The sequence below is a fragment of the Bacillus rossius genome, chromosome 6 (genome assembly GCF_032445375.1).
Source record: "Bacillus rossius redtenbacheri isolate Brsri chromosome 6, Brsri_v3, whole genome shotgun sequence".
Taxonomy (NCBI): domain Eukaryota; kingdom Metazoa; phylum Arthropoda; class Insecta; order Phasmatodea; family Bacillidae; genus Bacillus; species Bacillus rossius.
Genome location: NC_086334.1, coordinates 14571523 through 14583752, shown reverse-complemented (window position 1 = coordinate 14583752; position 12230 = coordinate 14571523). Strand labels below are relative to the sequence as shown.

At 46.1% G+C, this 12230-nt stretch overlaps 1 protein-coding gene across 3 annotated transcripts; it reads left to right on the top strand.

Moving 5' to 3' along the window:
* Positions 1-4081: 4081 nt before the first annotated feature.
* Positions 4082-10994, top strand: LOC134532684 (transmembrane protein 242). Of its 3 annotated transcripts, none has more exons than XM_063369385.1 (4): positions 4082-4208; positions 5537-5681; positions 9481-9722; positions 9850-10994. In XM_063369385.1, the coding sequence occupies exons 2-4, from the start codon at positions 5597-5599 to the stop codon at positions 10003-10005; spliced, it is 483 nt and encodes a 160-aa protein (XP_063225455.1). In that variant the 5' UTR covers positions 4082-4208; positions 5537-5596; the 3' UTR covers positions 10006-10994. The 3 variants fall into 3 exon arrangements, with proteins under 3 accessions (XP_063225455.1, XP_063225453.1, XP_063225454.1); XM_063369383.1 differs by having other exon boundaries at positions 5527-5681; XM_063369384.1 differs by lacking the exon at positions 4082-4208 and adding an exon at positions 4525-4723.
* The last annotated feature ends 1236 nt before the right edge of the window (positions 10995-12230 follow it).

The window sequence follows — 12230 nt, the reverse complement described above, 5'->3', positions numbered from 1 at the left end:
TTAAAAAGTCACGGTCATTTGGAAAAAATATATACAACACAGGATCATTTACACACTAACAATGGCCCACAGGCATGCTAGGGCGCACACGGGTGCGTCCCTGGCCGATGCACTACACTGATAGTTCACTGGGGAAAAACAGACTCCCTCAGGCCCGCGTCGGTGGCCAGGTACGGCCTCTGTATCTGGGAGGGTACGACGACTGTCGTCATATGCCCCCCCTCTCCCGAGGCCGTCCTGGCCCCCGACGCCGACCTAGACTGGCAGCTGTGTCCGCGTCCGGCCACATGTCTGGTCGTCGGAGTCCGTCACGTCATTCCGTCTGGGTCGGGCAAACTGGGGCAGGAGCTGCATCACGCTGCAGCGAAGCCCCCCGTCGGTCGTCTGTCTCACGTCTCGGGGCTTATGCTGACCTCCCCACTTGTAGTCCCGGAGGTAGTGAGGGGCCGTTTTCTCACGCGTGGACCGGCGCAACGCCGGTCCCCTCCCCGCGTGAGCGGTCGTCATCGGCTCCCCGGAAGGCAAGTCCAAGACCACCTGCTGGGCCATGTCGACATCGCCCTCCCCACTGAGGAGCCGGACCGTTACCCCATCTGTCACGTCCTTGTTCAAGTCCATCCTCGTCACCCACCGTTCCCAGGGGTGGACGCGTCTCCGTCCACGTCTCTGGACAGGCTCCGGCAATGTCACTACTGGTTCACTCAGGTCGACCAGATCGCCCTGTGCAGTGTCGTCATGCGTCACGTCCTCGATGAGTGGTCTGTCATTAACGTTGGCGTTGTCGTCAACTGGCGGAAGTACCCGGTCCACAAAGCGCTCCAGCTCTGCCATGCTCGCACCACGCAGGCCCCTTCCGCCCCTCCTGTCGGGCGTCCTTGCCCCGCCCCCTCTCGCCAGCCGGGAGCCGCCATCTCTTCCCTGATGTCCCCTCGTAGGGGGCGGAGTCGGTATTGTCGTGCGGGCCCGTTCGTGCGTCGTGCCCCGTGTGTCATCGTCTCCGTCAACGTCCCAGCTTACCACCTGCCGTGACCTGGGGTGGGCGTGTCCCCGTCGACGTCCCTGGTCCAGCTCCGGTGGCGTCACCGAGGTCGACCAGTATTCCTACGGCGACATTGTCATTGGCCCTGTCCCTGACCACTGGGCCGCTGCCGTCGTGGCCGTCCTCGTGCTTCCCGTCCCGTGTGTCATCATCTCCGTCAACGTCCCCGCTTACCACCCGCCGTGACCTGGGGTGGGCGTGTCCCCGACGACGTCCCTGGCCCAGCTCCGGTGGCGTCACCACGGGGTCACTGAGGTCGACCAGTATTCCTACGGCGACGTCATTTGCCCTGTCCTCGACCACCAGTCCGCTGTCGTCGTGGTGGTCCTCGTCGTACGTCCCGTCTGCCAACCGGATGTCGTCTCTATGTACTTTAGTCGTCCGTCCGTCGGCGCGACGTACGAGGTACGTGGTGGTCCCCAATCTGTCAACTACCTCCTGCGGGCCTGACCACTTAGGGGCCAGACTGGCGCAGAAGCCCCTCTCGCCAGACGACAGGTGGTGACACCTGACAAAAACCTGCTGGCCAGGCTCCAATTGTCCTGGGGGCTGCTGCGTCTGCGGCGTGCGTCGGGCTAGGTAGTCAGCCTGGCGACGTAGGGCATCTTCGCGCAGATCGTTCGTGGTCATTTCGTGCGAGTCGGGGGTTGTGCGTGCTTCCCCGGGCAGGGCGAGGTTTCGGCCCTGCACCAGTTCAGCGGGGGAATGGCCCGTGACAGCGTTCGTCCGACGGCGCAGGCAAAACAGCAGCGTCGGCAGGTGCAGGTCCCACTTGGTGTGGTCCTCGTCCAACCGGATGCGCAGCTGAGTCTTAATGTCCTGATTCCGCCTTTCGGTCGGATTCGCGCGCGGATGGTAGGTGGGCGTCGTGTGATGCTCCACCCCCCATCCCGCGCAGGACATTCGCCAGCTTCTCCCCGTGAACTGCACCCCGTTTTCTGTCAGCAGGACCGCGGGGTACCCGTATCGTGGGAAGAACTTGCGCTCGAGCAGGGCAATCACGGTGCCGGCCTTCACGTTTGGCACTGCGAACGCCTCCGCCCAGCGGGTGAAGACGTCCGTGACCACAACAATGAAATGCCAGCCACGGGACGTGCGAGGATACGGCCCCATGATATCCACCGCTACAGTGTGGAAGGGATCCCGGGGCCGTCGCGGGACCTGTTGCTCCTTGCCGTCGGGTCACCTGGACTTCCGCTCCTGGCAACGCAGGCAGGCCCGCACGTAGCGTCTCACTTCTGCCGCGTCACCAGGCCAGTGGAATGTCCGTCTGACCTCACACAGCATCTGCTCCGCACCTGGGTGTCCTGCCAGGGGGTGGTCATGCAGGTAGCCCATTACCCAGCGCCTAGTCTCGTGCGGCACGTGGGTCTGCCACCTGCTCGTCCTGACGCAAACCATTAGTGCTCCACGAATCCGCACAGACCACTATGGCGCATCGCCGCCTCGCCCCGAGCGTGTGCGACGTGAACGCAACTGGGTGCAGGGTGGTGCAACGCCTCGAACATAAGCTGCCCTGCCTAATCGACTGTCGCCCGCGCGAAAGTCGATCATGGGGGTACTGTTAGGTGACCTGTTTACCTGGACTTTGAAATTAACATTCAGCACTCTAAAAAACAATATTAATTAAGTAATGGCTATGTTTAAATATTAATTGTAATTCTGGACTTTAGCGCGATCAGGCGGTGTGCATGGCCCGGGATTACTTTTGCACACGACACGATTTTGCGGGAGCGAGGTTGGGGAGTCGTGCGGACGTCAAAGCCATCACCAGTTAATCACCGCCCTCCAAGGAGACGAGTCACGAGTCGCCCGCGGAGCCTCTCGACCTCCGCCCTTGCCATCTGTCCCGGAATTGCGTGAATTATCAGCCCATCAGAAACGTGTCCTGTAGAGCGCGGCTCCCAGTAAGCGGGTCATGCACGACGCAGCGCATGTATAGCGTGCCTGACAATAAATCACTTTAAATTGAGCCTCCGCGTATTTGTAACAATGCCCGTAGCATAGTGTCCTTGTTGGCTGAACACCCGGGGGTAACTCTGACGGAACGACCCATACTGCCTGCCGGCCACGTGGCGACGTCACGCCCTGAGTCAAGAGTCTCGGCTACGCACTAGCACGTAGCTATTATTGATAGTTGGCGCCCTGAAGCAACTCCACACCCTCAACATCACCTCGGCAGAAGGCAGAAGGCATCAGTCCTGTGAGCCCCCCTGGTCTGGAGCACCCCATCCAGACTCCAGCTGCCCGGTACCACCCCTTTCCAGCACTCCGTCAGTCGAGTCTGGGTGTCGGGGTCCCGGAGCTGCGCAGCGTGGACCCACGTGAGCAGTTCAGTCATAGTCTCTGGTCGCGCGTCAGGTGCAGGGGCAGTGGAGCTGGACAGCGCGTACAACGCACACGGTCGCGGCACCGAGTCCTCGACCCCACGTTCGCGCTCCGGGAGGAGTACTTCCTCCCAGCCCTGGTTGTCGCGGAACTCATTCTCAGTATCCGGATTCCGGGACAACTCGTCGGCCAGCTGATTTTCACGTCCAGGAACGTGTTCAACCGTGAACGAGAATTCCAGGATCAGCATGGCCCACCGAGTGAACTTAGACTTCCGGCCCTGAGCGGAGTCTAGCCAGCGGAGGCATTGGCTGTCGGTTCTCAGCGTGAATGAGCGTCCCTCGACGTGGTGGCGGTACCGCTGCAGTGCCCAGAGCACCGCCAGCGGACCGAGGCCCGCGGGCCCATGGGGAAGGAGAGGGGAGAAATCGGCCGGCGTGGGATAGGCCGCCCCGCGACGCGCCAGGCTGCGATTACATTACTAGCACGGCATAAGCACTTGAGAAAATCACAGAATTATTAGCACAACTTTAGCAAGTAATTAATTAAAAAGCCAATTTACACAATAATTAATTAGTTACGATTACATAATATACACAATTGTTGAGGCTCGTGACCATTAAAAAATACATAAAAAGCATAATTATTTATAACACAAAAAGAAGCCCACTGGCATGCTAGGGCGCATGACCTTGGGTACTAACCCGCGCATCTAATGACCTTGGTTAGTACCATAGAATAGAGAGTATATATATAGAGTACTTTATTTACTCAATGATTATCTGCATGACCGTCAAATTGGTACTTAATGCTGTGAACAGACTATAAATCTTAAATACTGGTAAATATTTATATTGTATAGATATATTATATCAACGATCATGACAGTTAAGCACTTAATAAATCATTAAATATTTTTCTCTGTGGTATTTATTAAAATATTTTTACTTGTTAACAGTATGTTCAAACGTACTTAAGTAACATTTAATGAAAGCAGCTAAACATATAAATATGCTTAAAAACCTTTTAAAATAGTAAAGGTTGCTGGCAGTAGGTATCTTGCCAACATTGCTAACATTTTGGAGGTTATTTCATCCGTCCGTCCGTCAAAAGGTCAAAACCTAAAGCTTGGTAAGCTTTTGACGGATGGATGGAATTTTCCGAGGCGTCTGATTGGCTGCAGGTCACGTGATTAACGGACAAACAGATTGGGGCGAAGGGCTATATAATTTCGGCCTGAGTCCAGCTTTAGTGCCTGTGCAGTGTTCACCATGTGTTGATAGTTTTTTCTTTTATTATTATTATTATTGCTGCTGCAAATGGGAAGGAAAAAAAAAACGGTGGCAAGCTTTATCTGTACTTACCTTTCACTTTTCTCGTGAACTGAGCCTCACTACTGGCCAATACACACTCCTCATCTAACACATTCCAATCCCCTGTTGTTCTTACAACCATCATATTTTTACCCCTTTCGGTATTTATTTGTTCCTTACAAGACCTTCTTGGTGTTCTCCCTCCTACTTCTAGGCTTCCGCATCGCAACTCTTCTCCCCAGTTCTCCGCCAACTTCCCTCTCTCTCCCCTCCCCCCCCCCCCTCACAACTCAGCGCTTGTACATCCTTACTAGTCTCTCCCTCTGCCTTCTATCCTTTAGGCTCTACCAACCCATTTCCAACATTATCTCTGTTGGACTATGCTCTCCTTTTTCATCATTATCAATTTTCCTCCACCTTACTTTCACCCTTTGTATTTTTGTATTCCTTTGGATTTTATTATTTATTTGTTTTAAATGTTCTAATATTTTTTACCTTTATTGCTGTTGTAGGGTTTTAGTTTGCTTTTGATCTATGCTGATATATTTTAGCATTTTTTTGTAATTAACTTCTTACGGTAACTCCTGTTAAAAAGTTTTTCAAAATTGAACGTGTCTTATACATGTGCCATATCTACAACATATTGAGACAAGTTGTTTCATATTTCAGTATTATCTTTCACTGAATGAAAACACTTGGCAAGGTTTAAAAATATACTACAGTTATATACGTATTTGGGTATGGTGAGCTGGTGAATGCACGCTTTCCACCATTATCTGTAGTTTAGCAAAAAAAAAAAAAAAAACCTAGAGATTGCAAAGTCAACCAGCAACACACATGTGACAGTTGGTTGCAGGAATCACTGATGAATTCTGCCAGCTGCACATCAGGGCAGAGCGATCTGTAAAGTGACACGATGGAAGAAGGCAGCCCTGGGATAAGCAGTGTGAAATCACATTCGAGTAATGTCACTGCAAGAAAGAATAGCTTCGATATGAAAGGTAACAAAACCATGGCTCACGTATGTCAACTGCTTTCAACCTTTTGAACGTAATTGCATATTTTGTGTGTGCCTGTCATTAAATGATAAAACCTTAATAACATTAGTCTATAGCTGGAAGGTAAGCTTTTCTGTAGACAGCAGTTCGTGTTTTCGTCACTGACCTTTCAAATTCAGAATCTAGAATTTTTGAATGCAGTAGAAACTCGTTACTTGGATCTGTGCATAAACCTGATAAGTTTCGAGGAAAAAAATAAAATTAAGAAAGCCCTGCATTGTAATCAGTTAGTTCCCTGAAATGTACAGTTAAACATTTTAAAACATAAATTTACATTTTGTGCGAGAATGACAGAAATACTGCTTTAATTAGTGCACACTCTTATAACTGCACTGTGCACAAATGCCTGTTTGCTGGGACTGTTCATAGAGATGCGATGAGTCCTGCCGCATGACGGCATGTCGACAGGTGACTAATGTTTCAAGAGTGTTTTGTTCAGTCAAACCAAATGTTCATTATGTTGAATCAGCTTGGGCCCCAGTTGAGCCAAATTTAAAATTTTCTACTGTAGTGAAGTTAAATTGCAGCGCTACTGCATTTACAGGAAATCAGGGAAAAGTCAGGGAAGTTGGAATTGGTAAGGGAATGTCAGGGAATTAACTTTAAATCCTTGAAAATTCAAAAAATTTCCCTGTGATATTATTTTTTGTGTAGAAAATATGCACCAGTCTGAATTCACCCATATTGAAAACATATATTTTTCCTGTACACAGTATAAAATAGCATGTGTTTGAACTATGTCAGCTGTGGGGAGGGCAGAGGTTATATTATTTTTCTCAAAAAACAGTAAAATAGATAAATTTGGAGGGGGGGGGGGGGATAGTCACAGAAATTTGTAATTTTGGTCATGGAAAGTGAGGGAAATTTTGTTACAGATTTGTTTGGACACCTGATTTATTGTTAGAAAATAATGTTTTCCTTCGTACAGTATTTCTTAAGTGCATTTTAGTTTGGTGATGCGTGTATCCTCGATGGTTGTGATCATTGTGTCATGCTATTTTGGCAAGGGTCGAGGTTTTCGATGACGGTACCTCGATATTATGAGCTGTGAGTTAGTACCCAAGTGGTTTGGAGTTCACTATAATCTTGGAAGTCCTATCACATTAACAGCCCCACATACCTGGGCACACACACACGGTGTGCAGAAGAGCTTCAGCAAAAATCACGTGATTGAAAACTGCTTTAGAATAAAAGTGGTGTCCGTTTATGAAAAGCATTTAAGAATATCATAGATTTAAGAATTGCGTATATTTAAAAATTGAGTATTCTTGTTTCCGGTTTTCGTTTTTAAACTTTACTGTAAAGAACAAGTGAAAATAGCTTAAGTGTGTGTTTTCAGAGTAATTTTTACTCATGAAACACCCAATGCAGATTCTTGAAAACACTCATGTGTCTTGCATTACACCTTTATCTTCATTTCTGCACCAAATAATGTTATGGTTATTGCACAAATCTCATAGTGCTTAGATGCAACATCGAGTGTCATTTTTATCATCCTACCTCACTAATCTATACTAATATTATAAAGCTGAAGAGTTTGTTTGTTTGTTTGTTTCTTTGAATGCGCTAATCTCAGGAACCACTGGTCCGATTTGAAAAATTCTTTCAGTGTTGGATAGTACATTTATCGAGGAAGGCTATAGGCTATATTATATTATCAATAACATTAGGGATCCTAAGTCCAATTTAGAATCATTTGTGTTGGAGGGGGTTAGATACAACATTCAGTACACGTACGAAGTGTGTGTTGACAATGCCGCAAGCGCTAGAAGTTTATTTCCTATTGCCTATTAACATTTTTGCCATGCACTAGATGCCTTATCATTCTTAATTTTCCCATACAAGTAAAAAACACCCGTGTGATATTAACAACGAATCAATCAGTACCCTCATATAGAATACATAGAGATAGTGTGAGGTAGAGGTGGGTTGTTACAGCAATTTTCGGTATCAGTACCACCATGATACTGATACAGTAATGTACTAGTTACAAGTATCTGATACTTTTGTATCAGATAGAGCAGTAGCTGTCCCAGGAAGCAACGAGGTATCAGCATTCTCGTTACAGGTTACACATCCTCCGTACCGTCATCATCAGCGTAAAAAGGTATCGGTGTCTCTGATACATTATTTATCACGCCCGGTAATTCTCTACCTCTGTTACTCTCATGCCCGCCTGATACAGCCAGTATCAATCATTTCAACATTCACTGCAGTTCGTCCTAGCCGTGTATTACCATGTAAATTGTTGCGGGCTGTCATGCTTTGTAGTTAGTATCTTTATAGTGAAATAAGGAATGGATAAGTGCAAGAAAAAGACTTCATTTGTGTGGAATTTTTTCACGGAAAATAATGAGTTTGCTAAGTGTAATTTGTGTAAACAAAAACTGAGTTATAATGCAATACTATTTGTTAAATAGTGACTGAACTTGCAAAGTGTTTGTTTTTTTATCGATATTGGCACTGCTATCTGCCTGATGTACCTAACTCAAATGTCTATTGATATAGTATGCTCACTAATGTACCTATCTGTTTTCTTTATTTTTAATTTTTGATAAAATCGTAATCTTTTAATGTATGAAAACACTAGTTACTAATTGTTTTCGAAAAAAGAAAGTCCATATGTTGATTACATCTGTTATTAGTGTCAACTGAGAATTTATTTGCATTTTCATAGCTGTTAGGTGCACAAATATAAATATTATATCTTGTATTAATGTACTTTTTAATATTAAAATTTCATTAGTTGTATTATTGAACGAGACGGTGCACGCACTGCGCACTGAGCATATTTTGATGTGGGACAATAAACAAAACGACTCGTAACAATTTCGCTCTGCCCTGCGCCTCTCCTTCAACGCCTTCCCCTGCGCTTCCTCCCCTACATTCTTTCCCTTTATCCCTTATTCATCGTGCCGCTCCCTCCCCTTTCACAAGCTCCGCCCAAGTGACCGTCATCTGCGATCGGGTTCTGCGCACGCGCACATTGGCCGTGGTGTTGTTCCAGGCGAATTCAAAAACTGATACTAAAGTACTTGATACTTTTCAAGTGTACTCGTTTGCAGTACCTGATACAGGCGTGTATCAGTTACAAAAAATCTGGTTGATACTTTTCGACCCACCTCTGGTGTGAGGTATATATGTAGATATAAAGAGATAAATACAGATAGAGAGATACATAGATATATAGGACTATATATGTAGATAGAGATAAATATATATATAGAGACATGCATAGATTATTTGTATATGTGTAACTACTTCAAACATATTACAAAATAAAACTGAATAAGGCATTGCAATGCATGCCGAGCATTAGCTAGATAATGGAATATTTTCAATATTAGTAATCCCTTATTTTTCAGTTTTTTTTGCTATATTCCTTTATAGAGTCTAGATTACATACAGACCAGTTAAATAACTATAAACTGGCAGAACAACGTCTGTCGGGATCTGAAAGTGATATAAATTATTTTGCACACTTGACATTCAAATTAAGAAGACAATTACTAACTACATCTGATCTCTAAACAGTTCCCCTTCACTCTGTGTTCAGCCTGGGCAACGCTGGGTACTGCAGCTAGTAAAACATAATATCAAAATTCTCATGAGAATATTTTTTAGAGGTACATTATTTTCAGTTAATAAATACCTTAAGCACAGAGAATAAAGAGGGGTCACAGAAGCAGCGCAGTGAAGGGGAGGTAGTAATTAATGGTTTTTGGAACACGTTTGGCTGCAGCTGGAGTATTCCTTTGCGGGGTGGCCGGGGCGGCGGCGATCGCCGGCTTCAGCACGACGCTGGCCGCCGCCAAGAACAGCGACTCGGCCCACTTCGCCAAGGGCGTGGCGGGCGGGGCCGCGGAGATGCAGGAGGCAGGGACGGCCCTGGCACTGCGCGCCCTTCGGCGGGGCACCCTGTACGCGGTCGGAGGCTGCGGCATCCTCTTCTGGGCCGTCTGGAAGCTCTCCGGAGCCAGCACCGTGAGTCACGTGCGAACCTCGCCCCCCTGGTCCGCGACTTGGTTCACTGCCGCGGCGTTCGGCTGACAAGGAAGGACGAGATTGTTTTATCGTTCTAATGTTACGTTTCATTTCCACCCTCCCGCAGATGCTGGAATTCCGCGAGAAAGTGGGTTCGTGCCTGCCACGGATACCCAAGAACGACCCGCCTCGAGGCAGGACAGAGTTTGAAAACCTGACGGACCTCTTGAAGTACCTGGGTGAAGGAGGACACGGCGTCAAACACTCGCCCGAGGACAAGTAGCGGTCTGTGCGGTACTTGGCTTGATGCGTCTAGGCACTGATTAGAGTGTGATTGCTGGTGCATCGACAAGAACATTGTGTAAGCTGACTTTCAGAGGACATTTGGCATTTACCAGTGCAGAGGATGTCTGATTTTTTTTTTCTTCTTTTCACTAAAAAGTTAAGTAGAAGGGTGGCAAGCAACAGGAGTAACCTGGAAACGTAGGAGCATTTTCAGCAACAGGAAAAAGGGAATTTCTTAGGCAGTCAGAGATTTTTTATTTTAATGATTAGGTTTCTGAAAAAGTAAAGTTGTATCAGAGATCTATTTTGATTTGTACCAATTTCATGTACACACCTTTCTTCTCTCTTTCCAACATATCTAAGTTTTGCAAATGTTACAAAGAGTTTTCTCCTATTCCTTATTACGTTGTAAGTATATCAGCACTTCGACCATGCACATTGATTTCAGTGTTATTGACTGTAATATGATAAAATAATAGGCCTGCTCAAATACTAGTTTTTGGATGCGAAGCGAATATAAAACTGAATGTTTAAATTACTCGCAAAGTTCATTCAAATTGCAAATATTGTTTTCGGTGAAGCTGTATTACACTTGTCTTATTTTATAAAATACAAAATTGAAGTAAAAAAATAATAATTCAAAAATTGGTATGCCAATTGGGCCTTATGTATTGTAAAGAAAATTTATTTATTTGAGAGAAATGTCATTAGTATATTATAATTGCTGCTTAAATACAATAGACTTTATGCTAAGAATTTGTATTAATTACTCTAGACATCACAAATATGACAAGTCTAGAAACAGTTTTGGAATTATATGTGCTTACATTTAACTTTATTTATAAAAGAGCTATATTGAAGACAATTTAGTTCTTGGTAATGAAAATAAGTTGGTTCTTTAGAACAATCGAAGAAGAACGTTTTGAGCAACGGACAAAACAGCACGTGATGTAGTAAAGCTTCAAATAAAACTTTAGTGAAGCTCGAGAGTGGTGTAATTTAATCCGTTCCAAGCTGGAGAGATGAACACTGTTACAACTTTTTTTTAAATGATCCGCGGAGAAATTAGTTTCAGAGCTGCCGAGGTAAGGATCACTGTCCCGCCGGCCACCAGCAGGTTCACTGCGCTTACGAGCACACAGGTAGTAAGCTCTATCAGGAGATGCTAACCGTTTTAAGGGCTCCGCCTACCAGGGCACCCCTGCGGTGTAGAAACCACGTGATTTGAAAACTGCTCAAGATATCCGAGTGGGATCAGTTTGTGTATTTGCTTTTTAAACTGTATTTTCAGAACACTGAAAATGGCTAAATTGTGTATTTTAAAAATCAATTTTTTAGGCAGGAAACACCCAGTACAGATTCTCAAAGAATTTAAGGCACTTGCATTACATCTTTGAAGTTGTCTGCCCTATAATGTTATGGTTACCACTCAACTCTCGTCGATGAGAAGACTGTGCACCAGTCCACAGCCTTGCAACGCGCTGGGAGCACCAGTGAGCATCACACTCATCATCTTGCCTCACTAACACAAACATGCCCCGATGAGGCGGGGCCTCTTAATCCATATTTAATGACTTGGCATTCTTGTGATCAGTAATGGAATCGTGTGCGCGTCCTCACGGAAAGCAGATGAGATGAGGAAAGGTTGGCGCTGGCGTGGCCTGTCGCCCAACCCGAGGGACTTGGTCATCGTCGCTGCCCAGTCCGGAGAATGGTCGGCAGCGGAGCGTCAGCAGATTTAAGTTGGGTGAGAAGACGGGAGTACCCCAAGAAGACCTGCCCCACACTGCAGTAGTGAGTGCCGCATCACTCCCTTGATCCTCAGCCAGCCCTCCGGAGCCGTAAACAAATCTGTGGACTCTTAGCGGCTTGACACAGGGGTCGGCAGACCGCGGCTCTTTTCATGAGATATTACAGCTCTACAACTCACTGCGCTGCCACAGCATAATAAAAGTAGCAGAACAAAATAAAATGCCACAATCGCCATGCATGCCCTCAACTCACCCAGGTGCCTTTGTATTTAATAATTAATTAAAAACTAATTTAGGTTTCCTTGTTTTATCGGTAGAGCTGCCATATGTTTTACATTTACAAGGTTTTTCCTAAAGAGTCTTTATTTTTAAGATTTGATGAATTTGTGAATAAAAGTTGTAGTATTTATCTTTCTCTTTTTTGTTTAATCATCATAAAATGCAATGTAGATACAGAGAAAATACATGATGC